The following is an 11,274-nucleotide window of genomic DNA, read 5'->3' as shown; positions in this document are numbered from 1 at the left end:
CACCCATTCCTCCCTGTCATCCAGTCTACTTCCCTCCAGCCTTGCTTGCTGGATGGTAATTTCCTCTTGGCAGCTGCTGCCTTGCCTTGCCTGCTCACTGCCAGCTCTTCACTTGACATATATTCACAGGGATGGAGAGAACCAACTTGCAGCAGCTTCCCACCTCTCTGCCCAGCCTGGTGCACGGCCAGTGCCCCATAAAACAGTGTTTGAACTGCAGCTGCCACACTGCCAGGGCTGCTGGCTGACAAGGCTGAGTTGCCTCATCAGAATGCAAAATGCAGAACACCAGGCAGACAGCATCAACCTGCAATGGCAGAAAAGGAACAGGAACATTTCTTTTTCTTCACTCTCATGATTTGAACTGATATGGAAGAAAAAGGTATGCTTTGGCAATGGCTGTTTGTGCATAGAGTTTAAGAAAAGCTGTTCACAACTCAACGTAGTAAAGGCAGCTGTGTAGGAGAGCTGACTCAGTAAGCAAAATGGAAAAAACCCCTGCTTTAAGAATGCCTCATTTTAAAATGAGAGATATAAGAATAAGCAAGGTGCGAAGCAGGTTATTTTAACAGATTTTAATCAAGCTACAAACTTTAGTAGATATAGCACCTCCAGAAAATAATCTAGTCCCCATTGTTTGTGCCTCTCCGAGAAGTCGTCAACTTTTTCAAGACACCTAATTTCACAGCAGTTGCCTGAAAAGAAGATAAGGATAACAAATTAGTGAATGATTAGTCAATGAAAAATGCAAAATTTTCAGCAATAAAATTAGAGGGTTTTAGGAAAGCTGCAAAAGGCAGGCCTCAGACACAGCAGAATTGTGAACAGTGCTAAAGCAACAGACATGAGATAGGTCAGCAGAAAAATTATTTAAACTGTAGAAAAGGCAAGAGCAAATAGAACAATAAACCTATGTATTAAAGCTTGTCTGAATAGGTCTGAATAGCTTTCTAAGTTGCAGAAAGTTTATCTAGCAAGATACTAGGAAGGTTAAAGCTTAATAATGGAGCTCTGTGCGTTGTCTCTTACAAACAGGTATTGTATTTGAAATAAGCAAGCATTGTTTTAACCAAAGGTACGTGTGCTTATAGTGATTGGATGGAACTACTGTCAATATGCTTTTGCTTTGTGTGATTGGTCAAGAAGATTATAAAGTAAGTTGTAACATTAAGTTTTCTGGCCTGCTGCCTAGATTGTGAGCTGTTAGCATCTTCCCATTATCATAATCATGTAATGAGACTGATGCTGAAAAAATAAATAGCTTGAGGCACTTTCCCAGCAGCCCCATCCTGTTCGCATCTGTAAATAAACCCCCTTGCCGGCGTCACCCTACAGTGCCTAACACAGTGCACTTGGGGGGAATTTTAATGCTCTCTTTTGCACTGGGATGCAATTGTCAATGCCAATGACTCACTGCACACAAACACTGCCAGAGTCTCAGAAAGTTGTAAATTTAAAAGTGAGATATTACAGCACACGAGGAGAAACTCCTAAAATTAAATTCCTGGCATAGCTCTAAATTTCATTATTTTGATGGATTTGAGTTGCACATTTTTAGCATTTTCTTTGAGTGCCACGTTACTTTCCTTCTTTGTCACAAAAGTACAGTAGAAACTGTAGCACGTGTAGGGCTGTATTAAAACCCGGGCAACTAGTTGATGAGGTGCAGGCAAAGACAAAATGGTCAAACAGGACTCTCTAAGACTGCAGCTACAGGATTACTGAGTGCAGTATGAATCCTGGGAGAACAAAAAAGGTACCGAAGGGAGACAAGAAACTGTTTGCCTCTTGGGTTTTCTTCGTATCTTTTGAAGAACTGAGAATTTTCCGTGCCAGCAAAAATCCCTGTGGCTAAGTGGTATTTATTTTTCCCAGTACTTTTCCATGACTCTAGCCTTTAGATAAGAAGCAAATGACTGTATCACTCATCACAGGGCAAGGTAAAGGCATTTAAAAAAGGCATTTAAACATCTTTATGTGTTTTTGAAAAAATTCCTAAGGGTTAGGTGAAATTTTACTCACCAAACAAACTTTTAATTTCGGATTCAGGAACATAAAATGGTGGGCCTGAAAGAAAAGGGTGAAGCTAATCAGAGAGGAGACATGGGAAAAAGACAAAATTTACGCTGCAGTAGGAGAGCCAAGCCCTTCACTCACAGCACCTGGCCTGTAATGGGGCCCCAGGATGTAGCACCATTAGCAGGAAACAGAAAACACGTCCAGGAACTTGTGGCAGCTTGGGAGGCCAGACAGCTTCAGGTGTTGCTGCTGCTTCATCTGCAGCTGCAGCAGGGAATCATGAATGTGATGTGGATATGACCACTCTCAGTGTGCTGTGTGAATCCAGCCTACAATCTCTTTATACTACAGTGGCATGACAAAGGCTAAGAGCTGAACATTGTCAGAGGGAAAGCAATGAATCAAACTGTTCTTGCTTGTGATAGCAAGACCTGTTTTTTGTGGGGGAAAATTATGCTGAAGGGCCCAAAACAGAAAAAGATCTCCTTTTGTGAGTTAATATCAACTAAAAAATCTCCCACTTCAGTACATAATACAAAAACTATAAAAGAAAAAGTACCTTATGATTTTACAGAATTTCACCTCTTCCAAGTACATTCAGAGTGTGTTAGAGGCTGAGAGAGAGGCACAAGATGGGCAACACATTGGGTTGCAAATACTGGATAAACAGCATGAAGCTGATGTTCTTGGGAGTGTTTCAAGCTCCCGAGGCCAGACAGGATGTTAATAAATGCTCTGACTTCCAGCTTCATTGTAGCAGCCACACTTACAGTTTCATTTCATTGTTAATATACCATGACAGTCCTCAACTTACCTTTAGCATGTCTGAATGCTAGAGAAAACACAAATTTAGTCCCAAGCTTGGTCAATATCTAAACTTTTTAACACAGTTATACACAGTCATACTGGGGTCACCAGCTAACAAAGCTATGCAGATAAAAATCTAACCAGCTAACAAAGCTATGCAGATAAAAATCTTGGGGAAGATATTAATGCATCTACAATTTAATACATCTACATCTAATACATCTTTATACAATTTGTATTAGAGCAAAATCACAACATGAGCGGTACAAAGTTCTCACCTTTGTGTTTGTTTGGATCATATGAAACTGTAACAAGGAGATAAGAAGAATTTTTCTCCACTAGGCTGATCATCAAACTGGCATAGCTAAAAGGAAAAAATTATACTTTATTATTTTTGTAAAGCATTCAAGCATAGCATTCAAAATATTCAACAAAATGCATTTCTATGCAGACAGAATTTGAACTGAACTGCACAGAGACTAACCAAAACTTGTTTAAATTTCAGCAGCATAAAATTCATGCTACACATGAAAAACATAAAATAAAAGTTGTATTTATTCCCCATAAATAAGCATTTATCTTTTTTTGCACATTCAACTCAAGATTAATAGACAAACTATTCATCTGCCACAGTCTAGAATACAGTACATAGTACAGTCCTAAAATTATTGTGAATTGAAGATTCTGTATCTAATTAAAAAATCCTGAGAGAAGGTTCAATCTAAATTTGGGCTGGCTATAGGCAAGAACAAAAATTTGTAATCAAGGAGAGTGAGGAGGAAAAGAACAAAGACAGAAAAAGTAGATGTGGTGAAAAGGAAATAATAGAATTCAGATGAGCCTTGCAGCCCTGCTTCTGCTGGGTTGCAACAAACCACATTTTTCCCACCAAGAGGCAGGGTGGCTTCCTGAAGGAAGAATACAGCACTCTGCAGCTGCAGCAGATGCTTGTGGTAGAGAAGAGCTTGTGTAGGTTTATCCTTTAAATGAAAAATGACTCATTAACAAGTCACAGGATCAAAAACTTGTCACTGATACATCAGAGAAAAGGCAGTAACAATGCAATTTACTCACCGTTGTCTGTCACATGGATTCACGGCTACAAGAGCTCCTCTGTCCCAAATCCCATCAAACTTGCCAACTATCAAGCTATTAGGAGATAAGGAAAAGGCTTAAAAACAGTAAAAAGGGGCCTTCCTCTTCTTTCAGATACTTTTGTGAGGTCACAAGGATTCTGCAGCTAGTGATTCCCCTTTCTGTTATGGCGCAGCATTTTTATAATCCAAACCAACAGGATCTGGAACTCAATAAATCCTCCTGGCTCTTTGTCCTGCTGCAATAGCAAAGAGGTGTGGGAATTGGTCGGTGCTTCCCCATCCTTAGGGACTGATGAGACATGGCAGGGAGGAAGGAATGTACTTTTAACACATTTGGGCTATGAGTCTGGGTGTCCAGTAACCACGTCCTTCTGTCTGACATGCACTCAGCACATCAACAGTTCTTGACCACCTTCTAAAACCCATGCGTGATTTCATATGCAGGCTAAGGAAGCTGCTTTGTTGCTTTACTATCATTGACTCAGCACATTCAGTAACTTTAGACACCTGAATTCCCAGCTACACACCCAGGACAGCTTCAGCTTGCAATTTGTTTAATGCTAGAAAAGCTAAGTTACACTGCCGCTTGCCTTAGTGCAACTCTGCTGCACACACTAGTTTTGTTCCTGGATATGCTGGCAGATGGCTTCAGTGGCCACCCAAAGCCTGCCAGGGAGTAAGACTATCAAGAAATGCCTTTACTAATAGATGGTAAGAGCAGCCAGAGCAACACAAAAGAATATCTGGGCATAAGAAAGAGCCTTGTTTTTGGTAATTATTAAAATAGGAGTAAGACAGTAAGGTAGTAATTAAGTAAACTGCGTAATTTTAAAGAAAGTTTGAATAAGTTTACTTAGCAAAATGTGGCATGGAATTGTGCAATACCCTTCAGCCTACTGGGCAGGTGTCAGAGTCCAATTGCATCACCTCTGTCTTCATTTCTGTACAGGTTTTGGCTAGGGTAGAGTTACCTTTCTCCTTAGTGGCTTGCATGGGGCTGTGTTGGTGGATTCGGGCTTGAAATCACGTTGATAACACACTGATGAGTTAGTTACTGTAGAGCAGCACTTACACAGCACCAACTTATTTTCTGCTTCACACACCCTGACATCAGTGAGTAGGCTGGAGAGTACAAGAATGAACAAGACACTGGGTGGGGACACAGCAAACACAGCTGACCCCAACTGAGCAAAGGAATATTCCAGACCATCTGGTTCCACTCTCAGCAATAAAACTGGGTGGGAGGTTGGTGAATGGGGGCACTGCTTGGCTGCTGGCTAGGCATCAGTTGCTTGGTTTGTGGTGGGCAACTGCTTTCATTTGCACCACTTGTTTTTCTTGGGTTTATTTTCTTCTCTCTTTGGTTGTTCTTTGTTGTGTATTTTTTTTTTCCTTACAACTTTTTGAAATTTATTTTTAATTATTAAACTGTTTTCATCTCCACACACATTTCTTTCTTACTTTTACCCTTTTGATTGTTCCCCATCATCTCATGATGGGGGAGAGAGCAAGCAGCTGTGTGGTGCTTAGTTCCACCACCTTAGCCAGAGTTAAACCATGAGAACTTCTCTCTCACCACTGCTATTTTCATTGCAATGGCATTGCTAAGTCTCTGGCATCTAACCTACAAGCTGATCCTGTATTTCCCACTCTACTGCGATGAGACATGATAACACTTTCAAGTGCTGACTTCTTTTAAAGTTTGCCAAGTCTAAGCATCTAATTTAAATAACCAGCCTTGTAACTGAAAGGAGATTTTTAAAGAGATAGTTAAACAAGCAATGGACGTTCAGGGCACAAAGGAGAGTTTAGTGGGCCAAGTGACAAACTTGATCTTCTGAAGCTTAGAGGCAGTTCTCCTCTCTGCGTAGCTGAGTCTGCTGGGTGACCTCATGCAAGCCACTGAGGTTTTCTGCACTTGGTTTTTCTTTCCAACTTTATTCTGGTCTAACTGGAATGGCAGCAGTGGCTCCAAACATGCATTTCATGTACTTTACTCCCAAGCTATTTCATCAAGGCCTACAGACATCCCGGGCTGCAGGCAGGCTCATGCTGTGGCCTTGTCCCAGTCCTGGTCTCCTGGCTGCCCAGATCTCAGGACCTGCTGAGTGTCTGGGTGCTCCTTGTCCCTCTGCATATCCAATTTCCTTCACAACACAATGAAGCCATGAGGAAAAGGTAAAAAAAAGGCACACAGCTGTCTTTCATAGTGATGCAGATTCAGGACGAAGCTAAGGTATGAGGAAAGTAAGGTATGTAACATACTGCTATGTGTTTATACGGAAAGGATAAGGAAAGTATAAGGTATGTAACACACTGCTATGTGTTTATACGGTGTTCAGCATGGGTTAGGGACTACTACATCTAACAAAATTTAACATGGAAATCAGAAATTCACATATCAGCAGAAAACCTAGTGGATTTAAGAGGAAACTTGTGAATTTCTATCTCTGCATATGTTTAGTAGTTTCAGTAAATGCAATTTTTGATTTTCTTTTGAAGTCTTGAAGCCATAATTGTATTAGGAGGTACAGTAATTGTGTAATATAACTGTTTTACATATGTCCCAGAATTCCCAGAAAGAGCAGTAATTCCTGTTACTCTTTAACTAGCAAGAGTCTTTGAAACGTCCCATTCCGACAAAGGTCAGGAGCACATCTGAGTTTTCTTCTAATGAATGCTAGGCTAATGGAGATGAAAGGGACTTGTTAGTAGGCCAGCCTCAGCAAGAGAGAATTAATTTCAATTTCCATAATTACTGGGTAATTAACCAAATTGTCTGCACACAGAAACTAGAAGTGCATGTGCATTTTTCTATTCACAGGTATCTGCTGACTGAAGTTGGGAATACAGTTCATTCTGCATCCAGAACGTCTATCTGCCAATTTATTTTGTGATGACAAACTACATACTGAATCCAGTGATATGCACTGAAATTGTCAGTAATTACCTACTTTTGTTTATTTCAAAGTATTATTACATTATGTTGTGATAGAAGTTACAAGTTTCACCACACTACTTGCTACAAAACTTATGACTGAATTTTTCAAAAATTTCTGAGAAGCTTAAGCAATCCTTGGGCAACTTGTCAACTCACAGCAAGAAAGATTTAAAGGGATCTACAGTGTAGCAAGTAACTAAACTGGAGGGACAAGGTGAGTAAGAAACTAGGCAGTATCTACAAAGTTATGTTCATACACACCCTGTCTGTTTGACACTTTGAAAGACTAGTTACATATATATACCAGTCAAGTCAGCTGCAGCAGCAGAAGTCACAATCATGGTCTACTGTCTGAAAGACTCTGGATTCTAGTAATGAATAGTCTTTTTCCCAGTGTTTTGGCAGACTGAAAAAAAAGAGATCATATAGTAAACTGTGTTCTGGTGTCCTGAACTACCTATTGTGACTGTATGTACTAGTTCTGGAATGCCCATTGAAGTAAATGTTAGGACTTTACCTCCTTCCTATTGAAGAGACATGAGACAAATTCGTGTGCCTGACAGTTGTTTGTAAGAAGAGCAAACAAACACAAAAAACTTCGCCAAAACCTTATACTCTAGGGAAAAATCACATCTGAGTAAGAACTGCAAGAAGAGGGAACTATTGTACACTTCTGGATATATTCTCTTTACTAAGTTACTCTGAGTAAGGGATTGTGCTAAAGTTTTGCTTCATAGAATTCATCAGTAATGTTAAAGATAATTTGGTTTTACTGTAAAAGCAAAAATGTTTTTTGCTAACTTTCACAGAATGGCTTGGAATAAGAAGCCCATTTAAAGATAATTAGTTGTCATCCTTAATTATTAACAATGGAATTAGACTTTTGCTGGAGATTGGCCATTCAAGTTTCTCATACAAATTAATATGAGTTTGGTTACGAGGACCTGACAAATCTTTGCCTGATTCAAATAAAATAATAGTACAGAACAGTATTAATACATATTAGATTATGGAAAATTGTAAAACACTATGAGTATTCCTACCTGGACAAATCATAAATACTGCAGCAGTAGAGGGAAATGTTGCCAGAGGTACTCTACAATAAAAGCAAAGGAAACAATCCTTATCAGCTAACTATCTTTAAATATACACTCATAAGTATATATTTATATTTCACATCTTAAAATATACCCATACACTATTAAAAAAGAGAATTTTAAAACACATTTATATGCAACGGGGGAAAACACTGAGAAATATTTTTAGTTTTATTTTACTGAGGTAACTCTTCTGATCCCCTCCAGAGAAGTTCTAATCTACCACAGCATGCAACTTTTATCAATCTGTCAAGGCATGCCTCCAGTGTTAAAATACATTCCTTCTACATTCAGGTGCTTCATTGTTACAAGAAGGCCAAAGTAGTATGTTTAGAAGAATAACTTCTCAGTCCAAAAATACAACACAGAGCTTCCTTTTAGACCTCTCCAGGAGAGGTGAATGATTACCAGTAAAACAGATGCATAAAAGCAGAATGACTTGTTTACTCAGTTATGCCAGCATTGCACGATTAACCACACCAGATCATTTGACATACCTGGAACATTTTTGCTCCTGAAATCTCAGGGACTGGCTCCTCACAATAAGGCAGACCGTGTTCTGAAAAAAAATCCTTCACTGCTTGCTCACTGATTTCCACACCAACAACGCTGTGCCCCATGTCCGCCAGCCTGCACACAAGAGAGAGAAGGCCCAGGTTTACATTGGGCCCACAGGCTGGGCAAAATTTGTATCTCCCATACATCATTTATTCATTAGGGAAAGCCTAGTTTTAGGATGCCCTGATATGTTTAATTCTGACTTTCTGAAGTGTTCACATTATATTGAACACCTGCCTTCCATGATCTGAGCTTAAATTAGCACCACTCAGCATACAGTTGACGAGGACTTACATGCTTTATTTAGATTTAATGAATTATTAATTTATTCCTACTAACTCAATGAAAACAGGTGATCACAGTGAGAAACTGTCCATTTCAGAAAGGTGCTGTGCTCTGAACTGAGGTGACGAAGGCAGTGTCCACCCAGCTGCCTCTGTAGTTTGGCAGGAACGGGCAGCAAAGGGGGTGCAGTAACCTCTGTGCTTCTGCAGCTCAGCAAAACACCAACGTGTGTCAGAGCCAACAGTCAGCCTAGGGAGTAGGTACTGTGATAAAACCTGATAGCTGGATTACTTGAAGATGCAGTGCAGGTTTTGGTTTGTGCTTCCTCCCTCCAAGAAAAAGTACTGACTTGTATAGGCCCTAATTTTAAATACAACACTCCCTCCCTGTACCACCCCCCCCCCTCAAAAAAAAAAAAAAGTAAAAGTAAAACATGAAGTATAAAAAAAGGAGGAAGTTACATTTAGCCCAAATCCCTTAAATTTCCAGAATGGCATGCCACATGGTCTCTTGAAAATGTTGTCTGACACAACTGACCTCATTGTGGGTAATTTAAGCTGGCATTGCTATGGAAAGCAGCACTGGTAAGGGCATAGATTCAGTCACTCTGTTCATCTAAATTCAGCATTTCCCAAGCTGAACTTGGGACAATCAGTAGGACTTTCAGATCAGACCTTATCCATTCAATTTATGCTACTATACAAAACACCAGTTTCCTCCTCCCTTCAGCTTCCAGTGACACTGCTTTCCTAGCAGTGGAAACGTGGCACATTTCCACTGGCCAGTATAAGGTTGGGAATTCGCCCTCTCCCTCTATCCCTCCCCACATCAAGTAAGATTTTTGCTCTTATTATCTGTGTTTTACCATTTCATCTCTACTGCTTTACCACAAAGTGGGAAAAATATCCTCAATCCATTCCTGCCATTTAAAAGAACATCCAGATACTTTTGGAGGAGCCTGCAGAAGAACAGACACATTTTATTTAACTCTGTGAGTATTTGTGCTAGCACATGAAAAGCCAAGTGCTACACACTATGCAAGGTAGCATGAAAACTCCACAATGGCACATATGTTATTAGCTCAACCTGTTTCATGCCATTAGAAATAAAAACCTAAAATAAAAGCATTCACTTTCCACTTACACAGCAAGAAAGTCAATTTCACGTAATTCAGAAATCAACAGATTTCTGTTTGTTCTATTTTCTGTTTGCCTTTGCAAATAAACAGTCCAACCAACCCACCTCTAAGAAGGTCATAACAGAGATTTTAAACAGAAAGATCATGAAACTTCTGCATCAAGCAAATCACTTCTACAGGTCTTGAAAGACAATATAATCAGGTTTGATGTTTTAGGTCCTTATCTTTTACTGCATGGTAGTTGCTCTGATGTCCTCTGCACATAGTTTCAAGGCCCAGTTTCACATGAACAATAGTGCAAAACATCTCCATCAGAAAATTTAAGATTTTCTAGCCAAACTGTCCAAGCTCTAAGGTTTAAAACCTGATTCAAGAGTAAAAGCTCTAAATAAATTTCAATACTTTCTTTTCTCTGTCCTTTGACAAATGTAGGTCACAAAAATATCGATATTAATTTTTGTTTCAAAAACAAAAATTAATGTACCTATGTAAGATGATTTGCTTTTTGCAAATGTTCCATTTTCAATTAAGAGTTTCTCGAATGAGCCAAGCCAGTCATCTCATGGCATTACTTAAAACAGCTTAGGCAGAAAAGTGAAGTCACGTACGGATGCCCTTCTTCCTTGTGAAACCCGATGTTACCCATTTCCCATTTTTCTAGCCATTCCTCCTCTGTCACCACTCTGTCTTTCTGAGACCCAACATCAGAGGCTTCCAGGAGCCCGGATGCATCCGCTGAGTGGTCCATGTCTCCAGGGAGCGCTCGTAGCTGTGAAAAAAGAGAGACGAATTACCCCCACCCAATGCATAGTTTGGAACTGGCTCTTACTTCCTCGAAACGGACAAAAATTTAGTAGATCTCAAGAGATCACCGTTTGATGACAGTCGCAATGTACCGAAAGCGACACAGCCATCAGCACACTCTTGGCTCCCGATAGACTCGGCCAGACCCCGTTTCCCGGCGCGGCTGAACGGGCCTGCCCAGCACTGCGGGTCCGCCGGTGGCCTCCCTTTTCGCACCCTTCGAGCAGCCCCCCTACCCCGGTAACGAAGGAGGGAAATGCCGACACTTCTCTCCCGTGAAACCCGTGGGCAGAAGGCGGGGGCGGGCGGCTGCTGGGGCTGGGGGACCCGCGGGGTGACCCGTGGTGGCTCAGCGCCGCCGCCCCGCTCAGCCCCCCCGCCCGGGCCGCGGCAGCCACGGTACCTGCACGGCCGCGGATCCCGTGAGGGCGGCGGGGCTGGGGCGGTGCCTCCCCGCCCTCCCCCTCGCTACGCACCGCGGAGAGCGGAAGCAGCGGCAGGAGGAGGCGGGCTGAGGGTGCACGGCAC

General features: G+C 41.1%; 1 protein-coding gene across 3 annotated transcripts; it reads right to left on the bottom strand.

The window, feature by feature from the left end:
* Positions 1–560: 560 nt before the first annotated feature.
* TPMT (thiopurine S-methyltransferase) lies at positions 561–11,253 on the bottom strand. 3 transcript variants are annotated; one of them, XM_036395428.2, is made up of 9 exons: positions 11,150–11,253; positions 10,551–10,711; positions 9,670–9,762; positions 8,459–8,591; positions 7,908–7,960; positions 3,901–3,975; positions 3,105–3,190; positions 2,023–2,067; positions 561–695 (listed from the first exon to the last, which is right to left on the bottom strand). In XM_036395428.2, exons 2-9 carry the CDS (start codon positions 10,688–10,690, stop codon positions 580–582), a joined length of 741 nt encoding a protein of 246 aa, XP_036251321.1. In that variant the 5' UTR covers positions 10,691–10,711; positions 11,150–11,253; the 3' UTR covers positions 561–579. The 3 variants fall into 3 exon arrangements, with proteins under 3 accessions (XP_036251321.1, XP_036251325.1, XP_036251319.1); XM_036395432.2 differs by lacking the exon at positions 11,150–11,253 and adding an exon at positions 10,983–11,063; XM_036395426.2 differs by lacking the exon at positions 11,150–11,253 and adding an exon at positions 10,815–10,916.
* Positions 11,254–11,274: the final 21 nt, after the last annotated feature.

This window comes from Molothrus ater, chromosome 1 (genome assembly GCF_012460135.2).
Source record: "Molothrus ater isolate BHLD 08-10-18 breed brown headed cowbird chromosome 1, BPBGC_Mater_1.1, whole genome shotgun sequence".
Taxonomy (NCBI): domain Eukaryota; kingdom Metazoa; phylum Chordata; class Aves; order Passeriformes; family Icteridae; genus Molothrus; species Molothrus ater.
Note: the sequence above shows the minus strand (reverse complement) of the source record. Positions and strands in the feature narration are given on the sequence as shown.

Bases quoted from the DNA above. Each gene is read 5' to 3' on its own strand.
- TPMT (XM_036395426.2), bottom strand. From the start codon at position 10,856: ATGGCTGTGTCGCTTTCGGTACATTGCGACTGTCATCAAACG. The intron at 3,976-7,907 runs GTAGGAATACTC...ATCTCCTAATAG, and splicing joins AGTATTTATGATTTGTCCAG to CTTGATAGTTGGCAAGTTTG. The intron at 696-2,022 runs GTGAGTAAAATT...TCTTCTTTTCAG, and splicing joins CGAAATTAAAAGTTTGTTTG to GCAACTGCTGTGAAATTAGG.